Source organism: Heterodontus francisci, chromosome 15 (genome assembly GCF_036365525.1).
Source record: "Heterodontus francisci isolate sHetFra1 chromosome 15, sHetFra1.hap1, whole genome shotgun sequence".
NCBI classification, from domain to species: domain Eukaryota; kingdom Metazoa; phylum Chordata; class Chondrichthyes; order Heterodontiformes; family Heterodontidae; genus Heterodontus; species Heterodontus francisci.
Genome location: NC_090385.1, coordinates 61,890,202 through 61,907,586, shown reverse-complemented (window position 1 = coordinate 61,907,586; position 17,385 = coordinate 61,890,202). Strand labels below are relative to the sequence as shown.

Below are 17,385 nucleotides of genomic sequence, written 5' to 3'. Positions count from 1 at the left end.
GCCGGCCTGACACCATCACTGCACATGCGCGTCCTACCGGCCCGGGCTGTCAATCAAACCCTATCCCGCTGGAGGAGATTCCAAAGGGGGCACTCACACTCCGAGAACTGCAGGAGACCTGTCAATGTGGCAGGAAAGACTTTCTTCCATATTCTTTTATCAACACAGTTCATATTTCCACACTGCTTTATTTGGCCCAACTTGAAGGTAGCAAGGCACTTTACTATAAATTAGGGAGAAGACTGGGGAAACATGACCAAAAATCTGTGCAAAGAGATTTTCAATGAGGCTTTTGAAGGTGGGGATAGATATGACAAGGAATGTGGTTTACGAAATATCCGGAGTGCAGGGCCATGAAGAATGGATGGCATCGGTAGGCAAGAGGAGACATAAGCTGAGGCATTAGGCTGGAGCAGTTTGCAGAAGTTTGGTAAACGAGTCATTGGAGTAATTTGCAAATGAGGGAAATAATCAAAAATTCTGAACAAAAAGGCATAATCCAATTAATTTAGAATCAATTCCTCTGTGACCCCCGAGGTTAAACTCAAGAAATAGAAATTGCCAATAACTCACAACAATTGCAACTAACTAGCAATATATAATTGGAAGTGACTGTACACCCATTTACTGCATTATTTTAAAAGGAACATATTCTTCTAAGCACCAACTCATTGGTTCTTTGTTGCTCACATTGTTCACCCTTAGATTAGAACAGTAGTCTAGTTAAATTAATTCTTCAAATAAGTTTTTGTTGGTGGTTTTTAATGTGGATGTTGATACACTGGCTATAGATTCGAGGCTGCAACGCAGGTCTCCAAGAAAATGCTTTGCGACATTTTCGCAAACGGTCCCATATAGAACAGTGGGCGATGCGCCGTAAAATGGTCGCTATGTAAATGACGTAAGTGAAGCGCGTGACTGTGGCCTGTTGTGGTCCAGAAGCCTGACAGCTGCTATTGAGAGGCGGAGGCAGTGCAGAGAAAACCTGAGATAAATCAGGACATTCTGCAGGCGGGGGATGCCGAGTACAGTCATGAAGAAAAAGGTAAAAACGCCACCGTACCCTGTTTGGGATTTAGAGGGAGGGGTAATGGGAGGTTAAGGAAGAATTACATAGCGGGGTTACTAGGACAACAGAATTAAGTTAACAAGTACCCCTCATAGGGGTAACCGTGGAATAAAGTCCTTCTCTTGTACCAGTTACCTGGAAGGCAACATTCCCTCTAGTTCCATCCCAAGCAGCGTAATCCTAGTAACTTCCTCCTCCCAGGTCTGATTTCTTACCGAGGCCACTTTCTTTCACTGCTGCAACCTAACTTGTCACCAAGACCGTAAGATATACTTTTATCAGGTTGTGGCTGCACTTCTCCAATGCCTTTCCCTTTTCTGCTACTGTTCGGAACCTGCAAACTGTACATGGCCTCATCTACGCTCAGGTTTCCATCTTCATCACCCCTATCCTCGCCAAGCTTCACGGGTTTTGTGTGTTCCAAAGAATGGACTATTAAGGTCTTATTTCCATAGTTTTATATTTCCCTCCCTCGTTGATTGATCTGTTCCAATCTCATGGATCTTTATGTTCCTGCCAACACTGACGGGTCTGTATCTTTGTTGTATGGTTGCTTCTTCACTTGCCTTGCCCTCTGGAACTCCCCACCCTGTTTTTTCCCCTCCTGTGCTGTTAGTGTTGGAAATAACTAAACTCTTGAGAGAAGATTTTGCTGCATGCCTTTAACAATATGTGTTGGTAGTGGTAAATCTAAATGGAAGCCCTTCTGTATGCAGTAGCAGTGTACATCAGCCATTTCCTATTGAACATGGGAGGTTAAAATATCTGCAGTTATTAAGATGAAGGTATCAGCACTGTGATTCGGTCCTTGATTTTGGCAAAAAAAAAAAGGGCACTGGGAAAGAATGGAAAGAAATAGCAAAAAAACTGATGGAAAAATACAGAAACAACAATAGTAAAAGATGGGGGGAAAACTTGCATTTATGTAGCACTATTCAGAACCACTGAATGTCTCATTGAGGTACTTTTGAAATGTAGTCACTGGCTGCCACATTGGATTACAACAATTTGTACACAACAAGCTCCCACAAACAGCAATGTGATAATGACCAGATACTTTGTTTGTGTGATGTTGACTAAGGGCTAAATATTGGCCAGAAGGCTGGGATAGCTCCCCTACTGGTCTTTAAAATAGTGCCGTGGGATCTTTTACGTCTGCCTGAGAGGGTAGATGGAGCCTCGTTTTAATGTCTCATCCAAAAGACACCACCTCCTTCAGTAATGCACAGGAGTGTCAGCCTTGAATTTTGTGCTCATGTCCTGGAGTGGGACATGAGCCTGGAACCTTGAGAGTCAGGCGAGTGTGCTACCCAATGAGCCATGGCTGCCAGAAACAGAGACTAGTAAATTTATATGGTAAATAGAAATAGTTCAAATGGAAAAGATTTTTTTAGAGGGAATTTTCATGAATATTTTAATTTACTTAAATTGTAGTGTTTGAAGTTGTGGATTTTACAGGAGTGTGATACTTGATCATGTGATTGTGACTGTCAAAACTATTCCAGGGCTAAAGTGGTATTACACTCCTCCTTAAGGATGTAGATTGAGGGAAAACTGTAGCTGAAGACCATACATTTGAGAGTGGCCAATACTTGACTCTTCATAAATTCTGAGAGCTTCCATCAGAAACAGTGTAAGATGTGGTCCTCCATCGTATTGGCCCTGTAAGCACTGTTGGCATGTAACAGCAGAAAAAGAAAAACGGTGCTTGTAGGTTGTGGGCTTCAAATTTTATGGAAACAACAAGGTGTGAGTGTAAAATAAGCAAACCAGTTATTTTATGCATGCAAAGCAGTGGGAGGAAACATTTTCTGCAAATAATTTTTAAAGCAATTGACTCAAATGGGGACAGAAGTTGAATTTCCCTTTTAGCTCCTTGCCTTGTAAGTCTTGTTATAAGAGTATAATACAGAGCAGGACTAGAGTTATTAATTAGAATTGATAAAACAGATTACGTTTCACTGAGTGCTGGGAGTTCGATGAGTTGAGGCAGTTGTGTGAGGAGGGGAAGGAGGTGTTGCTTTGTTTTTTCTAACTTTTCACCCTGTAGAATTTGATTCTTGCTCTACAGGGGAAGAAGCTAGCTGTTTGGTGAGTATCTGGTAAGTGGTTAAGGTCTATTCTATTCCTAAGTTTTAAAATAGTATAGGAACTTAAGGTAAAGATATCAAAGGAAAATACGTAATTGAATAAAATAAGTAGTTAATCAAAACACCTTAACGATGGCAGGACAGGTGTGTCACGGCTGCAGCATGTGGGAGCTCCTGGATGCCAGTGTGATCCAGGGCAAAGATATCTGCAGTAAATGTTTGCAGCTCAAGGATCTTCGGCTGAGAATCATTGAGCTGGAGGCTGAGCTGCAGACACTGCAACACATCAAGGAGAGGGAAAGTTACCTGGACACTTTGTACCAGGAGGCAATCACACCCCGTAGGATAGGATCTTCTGATTTGGTCGGGGGCAGGAGAGTGTGGCTGCAGCTAAGGCAGGTAAAGGGACCCAGAGGGCAGGAGTGTAGGAGCCTCAGCCTTTGCGATTGTCGAACAGTTTGAGGTTCTTTCAACTTGTTTGGCTGAGTGGGAGCTGCAGGGTGGATGAGCTAACTGACCACGGCACTGTGGTACAGGAAGCCATTCAAGTGGAGGGAGCAAAAAGTAATAAAGTGGTAGTCGGGGACAGTACAGTGGGGATTGATACTATTCTTTGCAGCAAAGAGCGAGAGTCCAGAAGGCTGTGTTGCTTGCCAAGGTTCAGGACATCTGCTCAGGGCTGGAGAGGAACTTATGATGGGAGGGGGAGGATCCAGTCATCGTGGTCCATGTAGGTATCAACGACATAGGCAGGACAAGGAAGGAGGTTCTGCATAGTCACTATGAAGGACTAGGCACAAAATTAAGAAGCAGAACCTCAAAGTTAATAATCTCTGGATTATTACCTGAGCATGTGCAAGATGGCATTGGGCAAATAAGATTAGAGAAATGAATGTGTGGCTCAAAGACTGGTGTGGTAGAAGTGGGTTCCGGTTCGTGGGGCACTCGCACCAATACAGGGGAAAGTGGGGGCTGTACCATTGGGACAGTTTACACCTGAACCATACTGAGGCTGGTATTCCAGTGAGCTGCATAACTAGGAAAGTAGAGAGGGTTTTAAACTAAATAGTGGGGGCAAGGGATCAAATTTGGGAAGATGATGTAATTCAAAGAGTAGAGACAGGCGAGAGATTTAAGATGGGAATTGATAAACAGACTGGCAGGAAGGACAGTGAGTACAAATCTGAGTAAATCAGATATGGCTAGACGTTACAAAAATAATAAAAGGACAAAACTAAAGGCTCTGTATCTGCACGTAGCATTCGAAACAAAACAGATGAACTGAGTGTTGCGACCGAGGCAGGAGTAATGCACTGTCAATTCAGTCCCATTACTCCCCAAGTCACAGCATATTGTTAAAGTTTCCACCTATTGGAAATTAGCCACATTAAATGCTTTATTAACCCCCAGAATAAAACGCACTAAACCAGGTATCTTTAAACAACAAATTAACTATTAATAAACTAATTCTTAAACAATATTGAGATAAATCCATGTCTAAAAAGACTTTATAACTTATTCCTCCTACCCCCTCATGCACACACACATACATTCAAAAACCAACAGTTAACTGGTTCAAACATTATGTTTTTAAAAATTAGAGCTGTTTCTTAAGAATAATAAAACTGGGTTGTAAGTCTTGGATGGTTACGTTCCCAGAATTGAATAGTCAGATGCCACTCTAAGTCTCCAGATGAGTTTGAACAGTCTGTAATGGATGGGCATTCACGGTACTTCGGCTGCAGTAGGCTTCTCAGATCTTTCAACAAGGAGTATAACAGCAGGTCTATTTAGATTTTTGAATTAACAGTCTCAGTAGAAACTTTACTGAGTTTTCAGAACTCCCAGAAACACGAAAGGGGGAATTCCATTAAGAAGCAAAATGAGACTTGCCTAATTACTGTACTCGGTCAGTCGCAGTTGCATGGCTTCTTTGACCCTCCACAATTGTTCTTATTCGTTTGTGGACTGTGGGTATGTCTGGCAAGGCTAGTGTTTGTTTACCATTCCTAATTGCCCTTGAGCAGGTGGTGATGAGCTGCCTTCTTGAACTGCTGCAGTCCATGTGGTGTAGGTGCGCCCACATTGCTGAGAGAGGGGGAGTTCCAGGATTTAGATCCAGTAACTGTGAAGGAGGGGCAATATATTTCCAAGTCAGGATGGTGTGTAACTTGGAGGGTGACTTGCAGGTGGTGGTGTCCTCATGTGCCTGATGCCTTTGTTCTTCTAGGTGGTAGAGGTTGCAGGTTTGGAAGGTGCTTTTGTGAGTTGCTGCAGTGCATCTTGAAGATGATACACACTGCTGCCACTGTGCACTGATGGTGAAAGGAGTGAATGTTGAAGATGGTGGATAGGGTGCTGATTAAGCAGGCTGCCGTGTCCTGGATGGTGACGAGCTTCTTGAGTGATGAAGCTGCTGTCATCCAGGCAAGTGGGAGTATTCCATCATGCTCCTGACTTCTGTCTTGTAGATGGTGGGCAGGCTTTGGGAGTCAGGAGGTGTGTTACTCACCACAGAATTCCCAACCTCTGACCTGCTCTTGTAGACACAGTATTTACATGGCTGGTCCAGTTAAGTTTCTGGCCAGTAGTGACCCCAGGATGTTGATAGGGAATTCAGCAATGTTAATGTCGCTAAATGTCATTGGGATGTGGTTAGATTCTTTGTTGAAGATGGTCATTGCCTGACACTTGTGTGATGTAAATGTTACTTGCCACTTATCAACCCAAGCCTGGATGTTGTCGCGGTCTGCACGTGGGCATGGACTGTTTCATTAACTGAAGAGTTGTGACTGGAACAGTACACTGCAGTCATCAGTGAACATCCCCACTCCTGTCCTTATGCTGGAGGAAAAGTCATTGAAGCATCTGCAGATGGTTAGATGGTTAGGCCTGGGATACTATCCTGAGGAGCTCTTGCAGTGATGTCCTGGGGCTGAGGTGAGTGGCATCCAACAACCACAACCATCTTCTCTTGTGCTAAGTATGACTCCAACCAGTGGAGAGTCTCCCCGATTCCCACTGACTTCAATTTTACTAGGGCTGCTTGATGTCAGACTCTGCCTTCAGTCACTCACCTCAACTCAATGTTGTGATAAAGGGATGTAGATTATTGGGCTGAATGAGATTCAAAAAAAAAATCAGAGGAGCAAGGTCATCAAGGGATTTACACACAAGGACACCAGTTTTAAATATGAGTGACTGGGAACCAGTATAGGTCAGTGAGGACAAAGGTGTTGGGTAACAGGTTGTTGAGGGGTAGCATAAGGGCTGTATAGTTTTGGAAGAGATGATGTTTAAAGTGTGGAAAGCTGGTCAGGAAAGCATTGAAATTGTTAAGACTGCTGGTCGCAAAAGCATGGCTGGCTGTTTCAGCAGTTTATGGTAGTGGGGGGATAGTGGTTGCGGTGAGCAGAGATAGCGTTCCGATCTTGGGTGGTGGAGAAGTAGAGCTGGTGGAAGCCAATACCATGTCTGTGGATGATGCTGCCAATGGCCAGTCGGTAGATGAGGATACACACTTGGTGGTTGGTGGATGTTGTCTTCAAATAGGAAATTTCCTGTTGACTTTGCATGTGGACTGTGCTGCATCCTGAAACAAACAACCTTGCCTGTATATCTACGTGTTCTTTCAATGATGTGAATTAAAAAGCAGATCTTTCCTGCCAGATTGAAAGACGGTGAGCCACATTCTCATGCTGTTAGTGTCATGTTACATGCCTATTGAGTTTTACCATGATATTGCTGTTCTCTCACTAGGTGCTGTTGATGGGAAAGAGTGGGTCTGGTAAGACCAGCATGAGATCTATTATCTTTGCAAACTACATAGCCAGGGACACACGGCGCCTTGCAGCTACAAGTAAGTACAGAATGAGATCAGAGGCTGGAGTGAGAGGAAATCTTTAAGACTTGCATTGTTCTTTTGTACTGTCTTTAAGCACGCTATAGCTATAAAAGTAATTCAGTTAAAGAAAGCGATTTGAATTTTATGGAGACATTTATTTTTAGACTGCTGTTTGCTATTCACTTTGATCTGCATTCTACATCTATTATAATATTTTTAATTTAAAAGCATCACAAATGACATATCTGGAACTTGCCAGTATAGAATGACTTTTTCCAGTAGCTAACATTAAGCCATAAAGGGCTCCATGGTAAGAGTACTTCAGATAATGTAGCATGATTATCGTGTTGTGGAATCTGAAATAATCTCTGTTCTTTTTATAGTTGATGTGGAACATTCACATGTCCGATTCCTGGGAAACCTGGTTCTGAATCTATGGGACTGTGGTGGGTAGGTGTTTTATTAAACAACCAATGAAAGGAAATTAAGGGAACATTTCTGCTCCATCTCTTTTCTTTTTCCCCCTTACCCAAATACGTTTCTGTCAAAAATGCAGAAAGATCTAGAACTTATTTGGACACTCAGATTAAAATAAACAAAATAGGGGAGTATGATACATAAAAGGAATTAAAGATATACTGGAGAGTGTTGAGCATCTGCACAATCAATTTGATGATGTATCACCAGCAGATGAAGTAAGTTCCTCCCTGCAAAAACAAATAGGTTGTGCATACATTGCAACATTCTTGAAAAATTGAGTGTAGTAGTGTGGTTTGTAAGTAATGGGTACCTGAAAGTAAGTTAGAGGCTGTTGTTTAATCAAAGGGATTAAGATAATTGATTTGTGGGGAATTGGATGCCTGAGAAGGCCATTGTTTTGGCTTTGCCAAAGCATCTTTTTTATGGCATTTGTAATAGACATTGGAACTTGCTTTACCTTTGGTGTGTCATTAGGTCCTCATTGAAGGAGTGCATTAAATTTCTTATTTTGTTAAGTGCTCACCCATAGTTAATAATCCAATCAGCTTTCAATATGCTTTTTAAGTATGGGATTAATATTAAACATTAGGACCACAAGATTATAGTTTATGAATCATTCTGGTTCTGCAGTGGTAGTTTATGCCTGTAATTATTTTACTAGCTTGCAGTTTATCCTATTTCTGTTCAGATATAATAGAATTTTATACTTTGTGTACATAGGAACATAGGAGCAAGAGTAGGCCATTCATCCCATTGAGCCTGCTCTGCCATTCAATACGATCATGGCTAATCATCCACTTCAATGCCTTTTTCTCCACACTATCCCCATATTGCTTTATGTCATTGGTATTTAAAAATTTGTCAATGTCTGCTTTAAACATACTCAATGATGGAGTTGCCGCAACCCTCTGATTCACAACCCTCTGAGTAAAGAAATTTCTCTTCATCTCTGTCCTAAGTGGCTTCCCCCTTATTTTGAAATTGTGTCCCCTGGTTCTAGACTCCCCAACTAGGGGGAACATCTTGCCTGCATCTACCCTGTCTATCCCTTTAAGTATTTTGTAGGTTTCAATGAGATCACCTCTATGGCAATAATATCCTTCCTAAGGTAAGGGAACCAAAACTGCACACAGTACTCCAGGTACAGTCTAAACAAGGTTCTGTACCACTGAAGCAAGACTTCGCTACTCCTGTACTCAAATCCTCTTGCAATAAAGGCTAACATACCATTAGCCTTCCTAATTGCTTGCTGCACCTGCATGTTAACTTTCAGTGACTTATTGATGAGGACACCCAGGTCCCTTTTGTATATCCACACTTTCTAATCTCTTACCATTTCAGAAATACTCTGCACATCTATTCCTCCTACCAAAGTGGATAACCTCACATTTTTCCACATTATATTCCATCTGCCATGTTCTTGCCCATTCACTAAGTCTGTCCAAATTCACTTGAAGCCACTTTGCATCTTCCTCACAATACACATTCCCACCTAGTTTTGTGTCATCTGCGAACTTGGTAATATTACATTTGGTCCCCACATCCAAATCATTGATATATGTATTGTGAATAGCTGGGGCCCAAGTCCTGATCCTTGCGGTACCCCACTTATCACAGCCTGTCAATGTGAGAATGACCCGTTTATTTCTATACTTCGTTTTCTGCCTGTTAACCAATCCTTATTCCATGCCAGTATATTACGTCCTATCCCATGTAATTTAATTTTGCTAACCAACCTCCTGTGAGGGACTTTATCTAAGGCCTTCTGAAAATCTAAGTATACTATGATCACCTCTTTATCAATTCCTCAAAAAACTCCACCAGGTTTGTCAAACAAGATTTCCCATTCATAAATCCATGTTGACTATGCCCAATCAGATCATTATTTTCCAAGTGTCCATTTATCACATCCTTTAGAATAGATTTTAATATTTTCTTTGCTACTGATGTAAGGCTAATGGGTCTGTAGTTCTCTGTTTTCTCTCCCTCCCTTCTTAAATACTGGGGTGACATTTGCTACCTTCCAATCTGCAGGAACCATTCCAGAATCTAGAAGTTTGAAAGATGATCAATGCATCTACTAACTCCATAGCTACCTCTTTTAACACTCTGGGATGTAGAATATCAGGTACCGGGGACTTTAAACCGTCAGCCCCATTTAATATTTCTCCAATACAACCTTCTTAATACTGATTTCCTTCAATTCCGCATTCTCCCTGGTCCCTTGGATGTCTAATTCTGGGAGATTTCTTGTATCTTCCACAGTGGAGACAGACACAAAGTAATCATTTAGCTTCTCTGCCATTTCTCTATTCCCCGTTATAAATTCTCCTTACTCTGCCTGTAATGGGTCCACATTTGTCTTAACCAAACGTTTTCTTTTTACGTACCTATAGAAGCTTTTACAGTCCATTTTTGTTTTTTGCTAGTTTACATTCATATTCTATTCTCCCTTTCTTTGTCAGTTTCTTGGTCCTCCTTTGCTGTATTCTAAAATCCTCCCAATACTCAGGTTTACTATTTCTGGCAACCTTATAGGCCTTTGCTTTTAATCTTATACGAATGTCCTTTGTGATCCACGTTGACTGCCTTTTCTTTTTGGGTTTTTGTGCCTTGAAGGAATGTATAGTAGCTGTAAACTATGTAATATTTCTTTAAAGACTATCCATTGCCTATGTACTGTCATACCTTTTAATGTATTTTCCCAATCCACCTCAACCAATTTGCCCCTCATGCCTTCATAATTTCCTTTGTTCAAATTTAACACCCTGGCTTCAGATTGAACGACCTGACTTTAAAACATAATGTAAAATTCAATCATATTATGGTAACTCATCCCTAAAGGTTCTTTTACAACAAGGTTATTGATTAACCCTTTCTCATTATATAATACTAGATCTAAAATAGCCTGTTCTCTAGTCGGTTCCTCAACATACTGCTCTAGAAAACCATCCCTAACACTCCAGAAACTCGTCCTCCACAGCATTAGTGCTCATTAGGTTTAGCCAGTCTATATGCAGATTGAAGTCACCCATGATTACTGTATTACCCATGCTACACGTTTCTCTAATCTCCTGAGTAATACCATTGCCCACACTACCACTACTGTTTGGCTTATAAACAATGTTTGCTGTCCCTTGCTGTTTCTCCGCTCCACCCAAATAGATCCCACATTTTGTTCTTCTCATCTAAGATCCTCCCTAATGTACTGATCCCATCCCTTATCAGCGCAACACCACCCCCTTTTCCTTTTTGTTTGTCCTTCCTAAATGTCGAATATCCTTGAATAATCAGATCCCAGTCTTGGTCACCTTATAGCCAGGTTTCCGTAATGGCAATCAGATTATACCCTTTTACCTCTATTTGTGCCTTTAAATCATATACCTTGTTGCGAATGCTGCATGCATTTAGGTAGAGTGCCCTTAACCTTGTCATCTTGAAATTATTCTACATTCTAAGCTTAGTTGATGTTTGTCTTTGTTTCGCCTGCCGTCTAATATCGCTTGCTACTTTTCTACTTCCTGTTACCAGCTTTACATCCTTCCAATTTGAGCTACCACTCAGGTTCCCAACCCCATGACAATCTAGTTTAAACCCTCCCCAACAGCACTTGCAAATCTCCCTATGAGGATATTTGTTCCGGTCCTGTTAAGGTGTAGCCCATCCATCCTGTACAGGTCCCACCTGCCCCAGAACCGGTCCCAATGCCTCAAATCTTGGGCGGCGCAGTGGTTAGCTCCGCAGCCTCACAGCTCCAGCGACCCGGGTTCAATTCTGGGTACTGCCTGTGTGGAATTTGCAAGTTCTCCCTGTGTCTGCGTGGGTTTCCTCCGGGTGCTCCGGTTTTCTCCCACATGCCAGAGACTTGCAGGTTGATAGGTAAATTGGCCATTATAAATTGCCCCTAGTATAGGTAGGTGGTAGGGAAATATAGGGACAGATGGGGATGTGCTAGGAATATGGAATTAGTATAGCATTAGTATAAATGGGTGGTTGATGGTCGGCACAGACTCGGTGGGCCGAAGGGCTTGTTTCAGTGCTGTATCTCTAAATAAAATAAATAATCTGTTGCCCTTTCCTCCTACACCAATTCTCCAGTCACGTGTTCAATCGATCAATCCTCCTATTCCTATGTTCGCTAGCACGTGGTACTGGGAGTAATCGTGAGATTACTGCTCTTGAGGTCCTACTTTCTAATTTCCTTCCTAACTCCCTAAAATCTGCTTTCAGGACCTCATCCCTCTTCTTACCTATGTCATTGGTACCAATGTGGACCATGACCTCTGGTTGTTCACCCTTCCCCAGAAGAATGTCCTGCAGCCACTCCGTGACATCCTTGATCCTGGCACCAGGGAGGCAACACACCCGCCTGGAGTCACGTTTACTGCCACAGATCAGCCTTCTGATCCCCTGACTAGCGAATCCCCTATCACTATTGCTGTTCCACTCTTCTTCCTTCCTGTGCAGCTGAGCCACCCGTGGTGCCACTGATTTTGCTCTGGCTGCACTCCCCTGAGGAACCATCGGCCTCACCAGTATCCAAAATGGAAAACTGATTTAGCAAGCAAGATAGACCCAGGGGACTCCTGCACTGCCTGCCTGGTTCTCTTAGACTGCCTGGCGGTCACCTATTACCTCCCTGCCTGCATGCTCCTAACCTACGGTGTGACCACCTCCCTAAAGGTGCTATTCATGTAGTCCTCTGCCTTGCGCATGCACAACAGTGACTCCATCTGCCACTCAAATTCCAAAACCCAGAACTCAAGCTTCTGCAGTCAGTGACACATGTTGCATCCGTGACCTCCCACATATGACAGGATGTACATTCCACTTGGCTGAGCTGACCTGTCCTACTATAACCTCAAAAAATTATTACAATTAGAGTAAGTAGAAAAACATACAAGTTACTCACCAATCAGCTTCTTCCCCTGTACCGAAGTAAAAGTCAGCTGTTGGAGGCTGAAAAAAGTAGAAAAAGAAAGGAGTTACTGAACTCCTTCACTTACCAAACTCCCACTTTACACTGCAATCACTCAAAGCAGCACTGAGGAAGTCCTGCTTTTATACTTTCTGAAAAACAACTGATTTTAAGCTTCTGAAAACGAGTTTCATCCAGCTACCTAAGTAACTAGCTGCAGCTACTCCCAGAGATCTTGTATATCTCGGCTTTAAGGCTGGAATAAAGGTTAACTTAAGGAGCAATTTTTAGTTAACTGCTAAATTGAAGAAAAAGCTAGACTTCAGATAGAAATTCGACACTCAAATAGATATAGACACTTGACAGGCTGTCAGAGGCTGGCTTCCACATGGTGGTTTGTAACTCCATCGGAACGGCCACCTCCAGCAAGCAGTATAGGGACGGCCAGATGTGGAGCAGCTACACCGAGTAGATCATCTTGGTGTGTTTGAAGCCTTTTTACTGCAGTACTTAACATTTATTTGCTGGGAGCCGGGAAAGAAGTTCTACCGTCAGCTGGATGGCGACCACGAGCGCAGCGTCAGCCTAGGGGACGCTGATATCGAGGGGGCTGTGGGCTGGCCTGCTCGCCAGGGTCGCGATCCACTTGTTGACTAAGACGATGCAGATGGAAGCGAATAGGTTCACTGAGAGCCCGATTACCCTGATGAGGTCCTATCTTAAGTGCATTACTACTAACCAATTAATGAAGGTACCCCACCAGCATTCAGATCACTAGAGGACAATGGTGGGAGCTGATGAAATGTTTTATTGCCTGCAGCCCCCTTCCCACCACACCCCTCCCCCTTGCACCCCCTCTCCTCCCCCCCACCGGCATCCACCTATCCCTGAGCAGGGGCCCTAACAACCCCACTGTCTTGTGGGTGTCTCGGGAGAGACCAAGGCAAAGGGAGTGAACCCAAACAGAAAATCCGGAGCGGAACCCCGAAGGCGGTCATGTGTCACCTTTGGCATGTTTCCGGCAGGTCCTGCTGCCATACCGGTGCCAAACGTCGTGCTCTGCACTCCTTTGGACCCCAGGAGGAAGGCTGAGAGGGGGGTTTTGAAGCTTGGGAAACTCACAACCTCCATACATGCGCCATGGAGAGGTCACTCCATAGTCGCCTCGCAGCGACCAACACAACACGGAAGGCAGCAGTTATGGGTTAGAAGTCCAGCTCAATAGGCATAGAGATTGGGTGCCACGGATTGCCTTTGTCGCCGGTCATCGCATCTCACTGGACAGCTACACCGCCCCCCTCAAACCGGGCAGCCCCCGGTCAGTAAGGTTCTGTCCCACCACAGTCCACCTGCTTCAGTGGGTACTTGGAGCTCAGGGTAATTGCCCGAAAAGTGGACTGCAACACCGCACCAAACAGCACGACGAAAAAAGAAAAGAAGGTACCAGCCCTTCGTTTTGCAAGCTGGAACGTCAGAACTGTGTGTCCTGGCCTGTTGGAAGACCTTACACAAATCAACGATTCTCGGAAGACCGCCATCATTAACAACGAGCTCAGTAGACTCAATGTGGACATTGCAGCACTTCAGGAGACATGCCTCCCTGTGAGCGGATCTCTAAGAGAGCAAGACTGCATCTTCTGGCAGGGTAGGGATCCTGAAGAACCAAAGCAGCGTGGAGTGGGCTTTGCCATCAGAAACTCTTTATTAGCGTGATAGAGCCACCTTCAAATGGCTCGGAACGCATACTGTCCAGCCGACTGCTCACCGCCTCTGGTCCAGTACACCTACTCAGCATCTATGCTCCAACACTCTGCTCCCCATCTGAAGCTAAAGACCGGTTTTCCGAGGAACTCCATAATATCATTAGTAGTGTCCCCAATACCGAACATCTGTTCCTGCAGAGTTGGGGCCGACCATGACTCATGGCCCTCCTGCCTTGGGTGCTATGGCATTGGAAGGATGAATGAGAATGGACAGAGACTGCTTGAGTTGTGTACCTATCATGACCTCTGCATCACCAACTCATTCTTTCATACTAAACCCTGTCACCAGGTTTCTTGGAGGCACCCAAGATGTCGTTCGCAGCAGCTGGACCTCATCGTCACAAGGCGAGCCTCTTTAAACAGCGTTCAAATCACATGCAGCTTCCACAGTGCGGACTGCGACACCGACCATTCCCTGGTGTGCAGCACAGTTAGCCTCAAACCATTGTAACAGGGTTTAATTTTAAACAGTGTTTTGAGCTCCCCTTTTTGTGAATCCATGGTCACTGTTTCCAATAATAAGACAAATAACTGAGCACAAAGAGGCTTTTTTTGGTTTAAAGCAGAAAGATTAAATTTATTAAACCTTAGGCGGCACAGTGGCGCAGTGGTTAGCACCGCAGCCTCACAGCTCCAGCGACCCGGGTTCAATTCTGGGTGCTGCCTGTGTGGAGTTTGCAAGTTCTCCCTGTGTCTGCGTGGGTTTCCTCCGGGTGCTCCGGTTTCCTCCCACATGCCAAAGACTTGCAGGTTGATTGGTTAATTGGCCATTAGCAATTGCCCCTAGTATAGGTAGGTGGTAGGGAAATATAGGGACAGGTGGGGATGTGGTAGGAATATGGGATTAGTGTAGGATTTGTATAAATGGGTGGTTGATGGTCGGCACAGACTCGGTGGGCCGAAGGGCCTGTTTCAGTGCTGTATCTCCAAACTAAACTAAACTTAAACTTAACTCTAATACAGTTCACACCTGCTGATATGCGATGCGCCCACGCAAGCATGCACATGCGATCTAAACATGCAACATAGGGACAGAAAAGAGTAGAAGTAGAACACTTTGAGACAGTATCGTGTTACTGTTTCTCGAGCTCGCTGTGGTCCTTGATTGAAGTTATAGTCTTGTGTTTCATTGGGGCCCAGGAATCATCTTAAAACTTTGTTCACGTGGAAAACCTTTCTCTCTTTGCGTTTCACGTGTCCTCAATGGTTTCAGTTCCGTGAGACATAGGCAGGCAGACAGTTGTTCTTCGTTCCAGGAGAGCACGTGTAGTTCTGCTTCAAATCGCTTTGGGAGTTCACATTCAAAAAGCTCCCAGGGTGCTCAGCAGGTTAGTTATGTGACTAGTTCCTTGTATAGTTGGAGGCTCAAATTTCTCTGCCTCAGTCAACTAGCCATGTGACTAAAACTAGTCTGACCACTTCTGTATATTGGAGAGCCACTGCAGAGTCTCCATTGTTTCAACATTGTCTGTTACCATGGAAATGTCTTTCTGGGGTCACAGCATTGCAATTTTAAGTTTTAATGTTCATGTGGCGAAATAATGTGTGCCTTAGTCTTGGCAGTTGGGGGTTTCCCTGACACTTTTTTTTATTTAGATCAATGGACATTTTGTTTTTGACTCAGCCAGGACACCTTCATGGAAAACTACTTTACCAGTCAACGAGACAACATATTCCGCAATGTGGAAGTTCTTATTTACGTTTTTGATGTGGAAAGTCGGGAATTGGAGAAAGATATGCATTACTACCAATCGTGCCTGGAAGCAATTCTTCAAAACTCTCCTGATGCTAAAATCTTCTGCCTTGTTCACAAGATGGATCTTGTGCAGGAAGATCAGCGTGACCTGGTAAGCTGAGGTTTGCTGTCCATCTTGTAATGTTCTACTAAAGTAGGGAAATATTTTACACCTACAAATGAAAAGAATCTCAACATTGGGTAGTGCCAAGAGCCTTGGGGCTTACGTTTCAATTTACCATGTATTAATGGAATGAAAGTCTCCTTTTTTTTGACATATGTGCAGCAACTTAATTATTAGTGGATGCAGACCCACAGCACAAAATGTTCAAATGTAATTCAACAGAAGTAGGATGCAAGCTTGTAGTCTTGGTCAGAAAGATAGCTGGTGTTCGAAATGGAGGATGTCATACCAGTGCTCATCTGCAGTTAGGTTTTAAACTTCTTGTTGGAAAAGTGAGAACATCTCTGAATCTACCTTTATGCTGTGCTTGACCTGAGAGTACTTTGAAGCTGGAACTCGATGTTGGAAATGAAAAGAGTTTGATTCTTGTACTGCTATCCCTCAGCTTTTAAAACCTTTGTCTTACTTGAGATTGGTAGATTTGCTTGAAAACTCAAGATTGTTAATCCCTGTAGTTTTGTAACATTAGATCCCAGCATTGTAGATGCTCAGTGTACTTTTAAAAAAATAATTCCTAAGTTGGGACAGAGAAATGATTAAGATGGGCTAATGCAGACATAATGTAGCCAATGGCCACCTTCTGTGCTATGATTGAATTGTTCAAAATCTGTCCAAATTTACTTTAATTTCTCGGTTACAGATTTTTAAGGAGCGTGAAGATGACTTGAGGCGCTTGTCCCGTCCTCTGGAATGTACCTGCTTTCGAACCTCCATCTGGGATGAGACCTTGTACAAAGTAAGATTGCATTAAAGTGACGAGCTGTTCACATGGCATGGATCATAAATTCTGTTTTATTTTTTCTGTATGGTTTTTAAAGAATCCCACCTCCCGTCAGTCTGTGGTGCTTTCATGTTCCTCATGTGTATTTCTTGAATTCGGACAAATTCAAACTGATTATTATGTCACGAAAGATTTAAATAAACTAATGAAAAGAGAAGGCTAAGAGATGACGTGATAGGATGTTTTTAAAATTTGATTGGGTAGACGTAGAGAAGATGTTTCCACTTGTAGGGAATTCAAAAACTGGGGGCCATAAATATAAGATAGTCACTATTAAATCCAATAGGAAATTCAGGAGAAACCTCTATACCCAAAGTGTGGTAAGAATGTGGAACGCGCTACTACCAGGAGTAGTTGAGGCAAATAGAATAGATGCGTTGAAGGAGAAGTTAAATAAGCAGATGAGGGAGAATAGAAGGGTATGCTGAAAGGGTTAGATGAAGATGGGTGGGAGGAGGCTTGTGTGGAGCATAAAAGCAGCATAGACCAGTTGGGGTTAATGGCCTGTTTCTGTGCAATGG

General features: G+C 43.3%; 1 protein-coding gene across 1 annotated transcript in view; it reads left to right on the top strand.

Moving 5' to 3' along the window:
• The first annotated feature begins 906 nt into the window (after window positions 1–906).
• rraga (Ras-related GTP binding A) overlaps window positions 907–17,385 on the top strand; it is a 28,597-nt gene continuing 12,118 nt past the window's right edge. Inside the window, exons 1-5 of the mRNA XM_068047629.1 lie at window positions 907–1,045; window positions 6,919–7,018; window positions 7,387–7,453; window positions 15,789–16,011; window positions 16,724–16,819. Of these exons, the coding sequence (XP_067903730.1) occupies window positions 1,019–1,045; window positions 6,919–7,018; window positions 7,387–7,453; window positions 15,789–16,011; window positions 16,724–16,819 (513 nt within the window). The 5' untranslated portion in view covers window positions 907–1,018. The remainder of the gene's footprint in view (window positions 1,046–6,918; window positions 7,019–7,386; window positions 7,454–15,788; window positions 16,012–16,723; window positions 16,820–17,385) is intronic.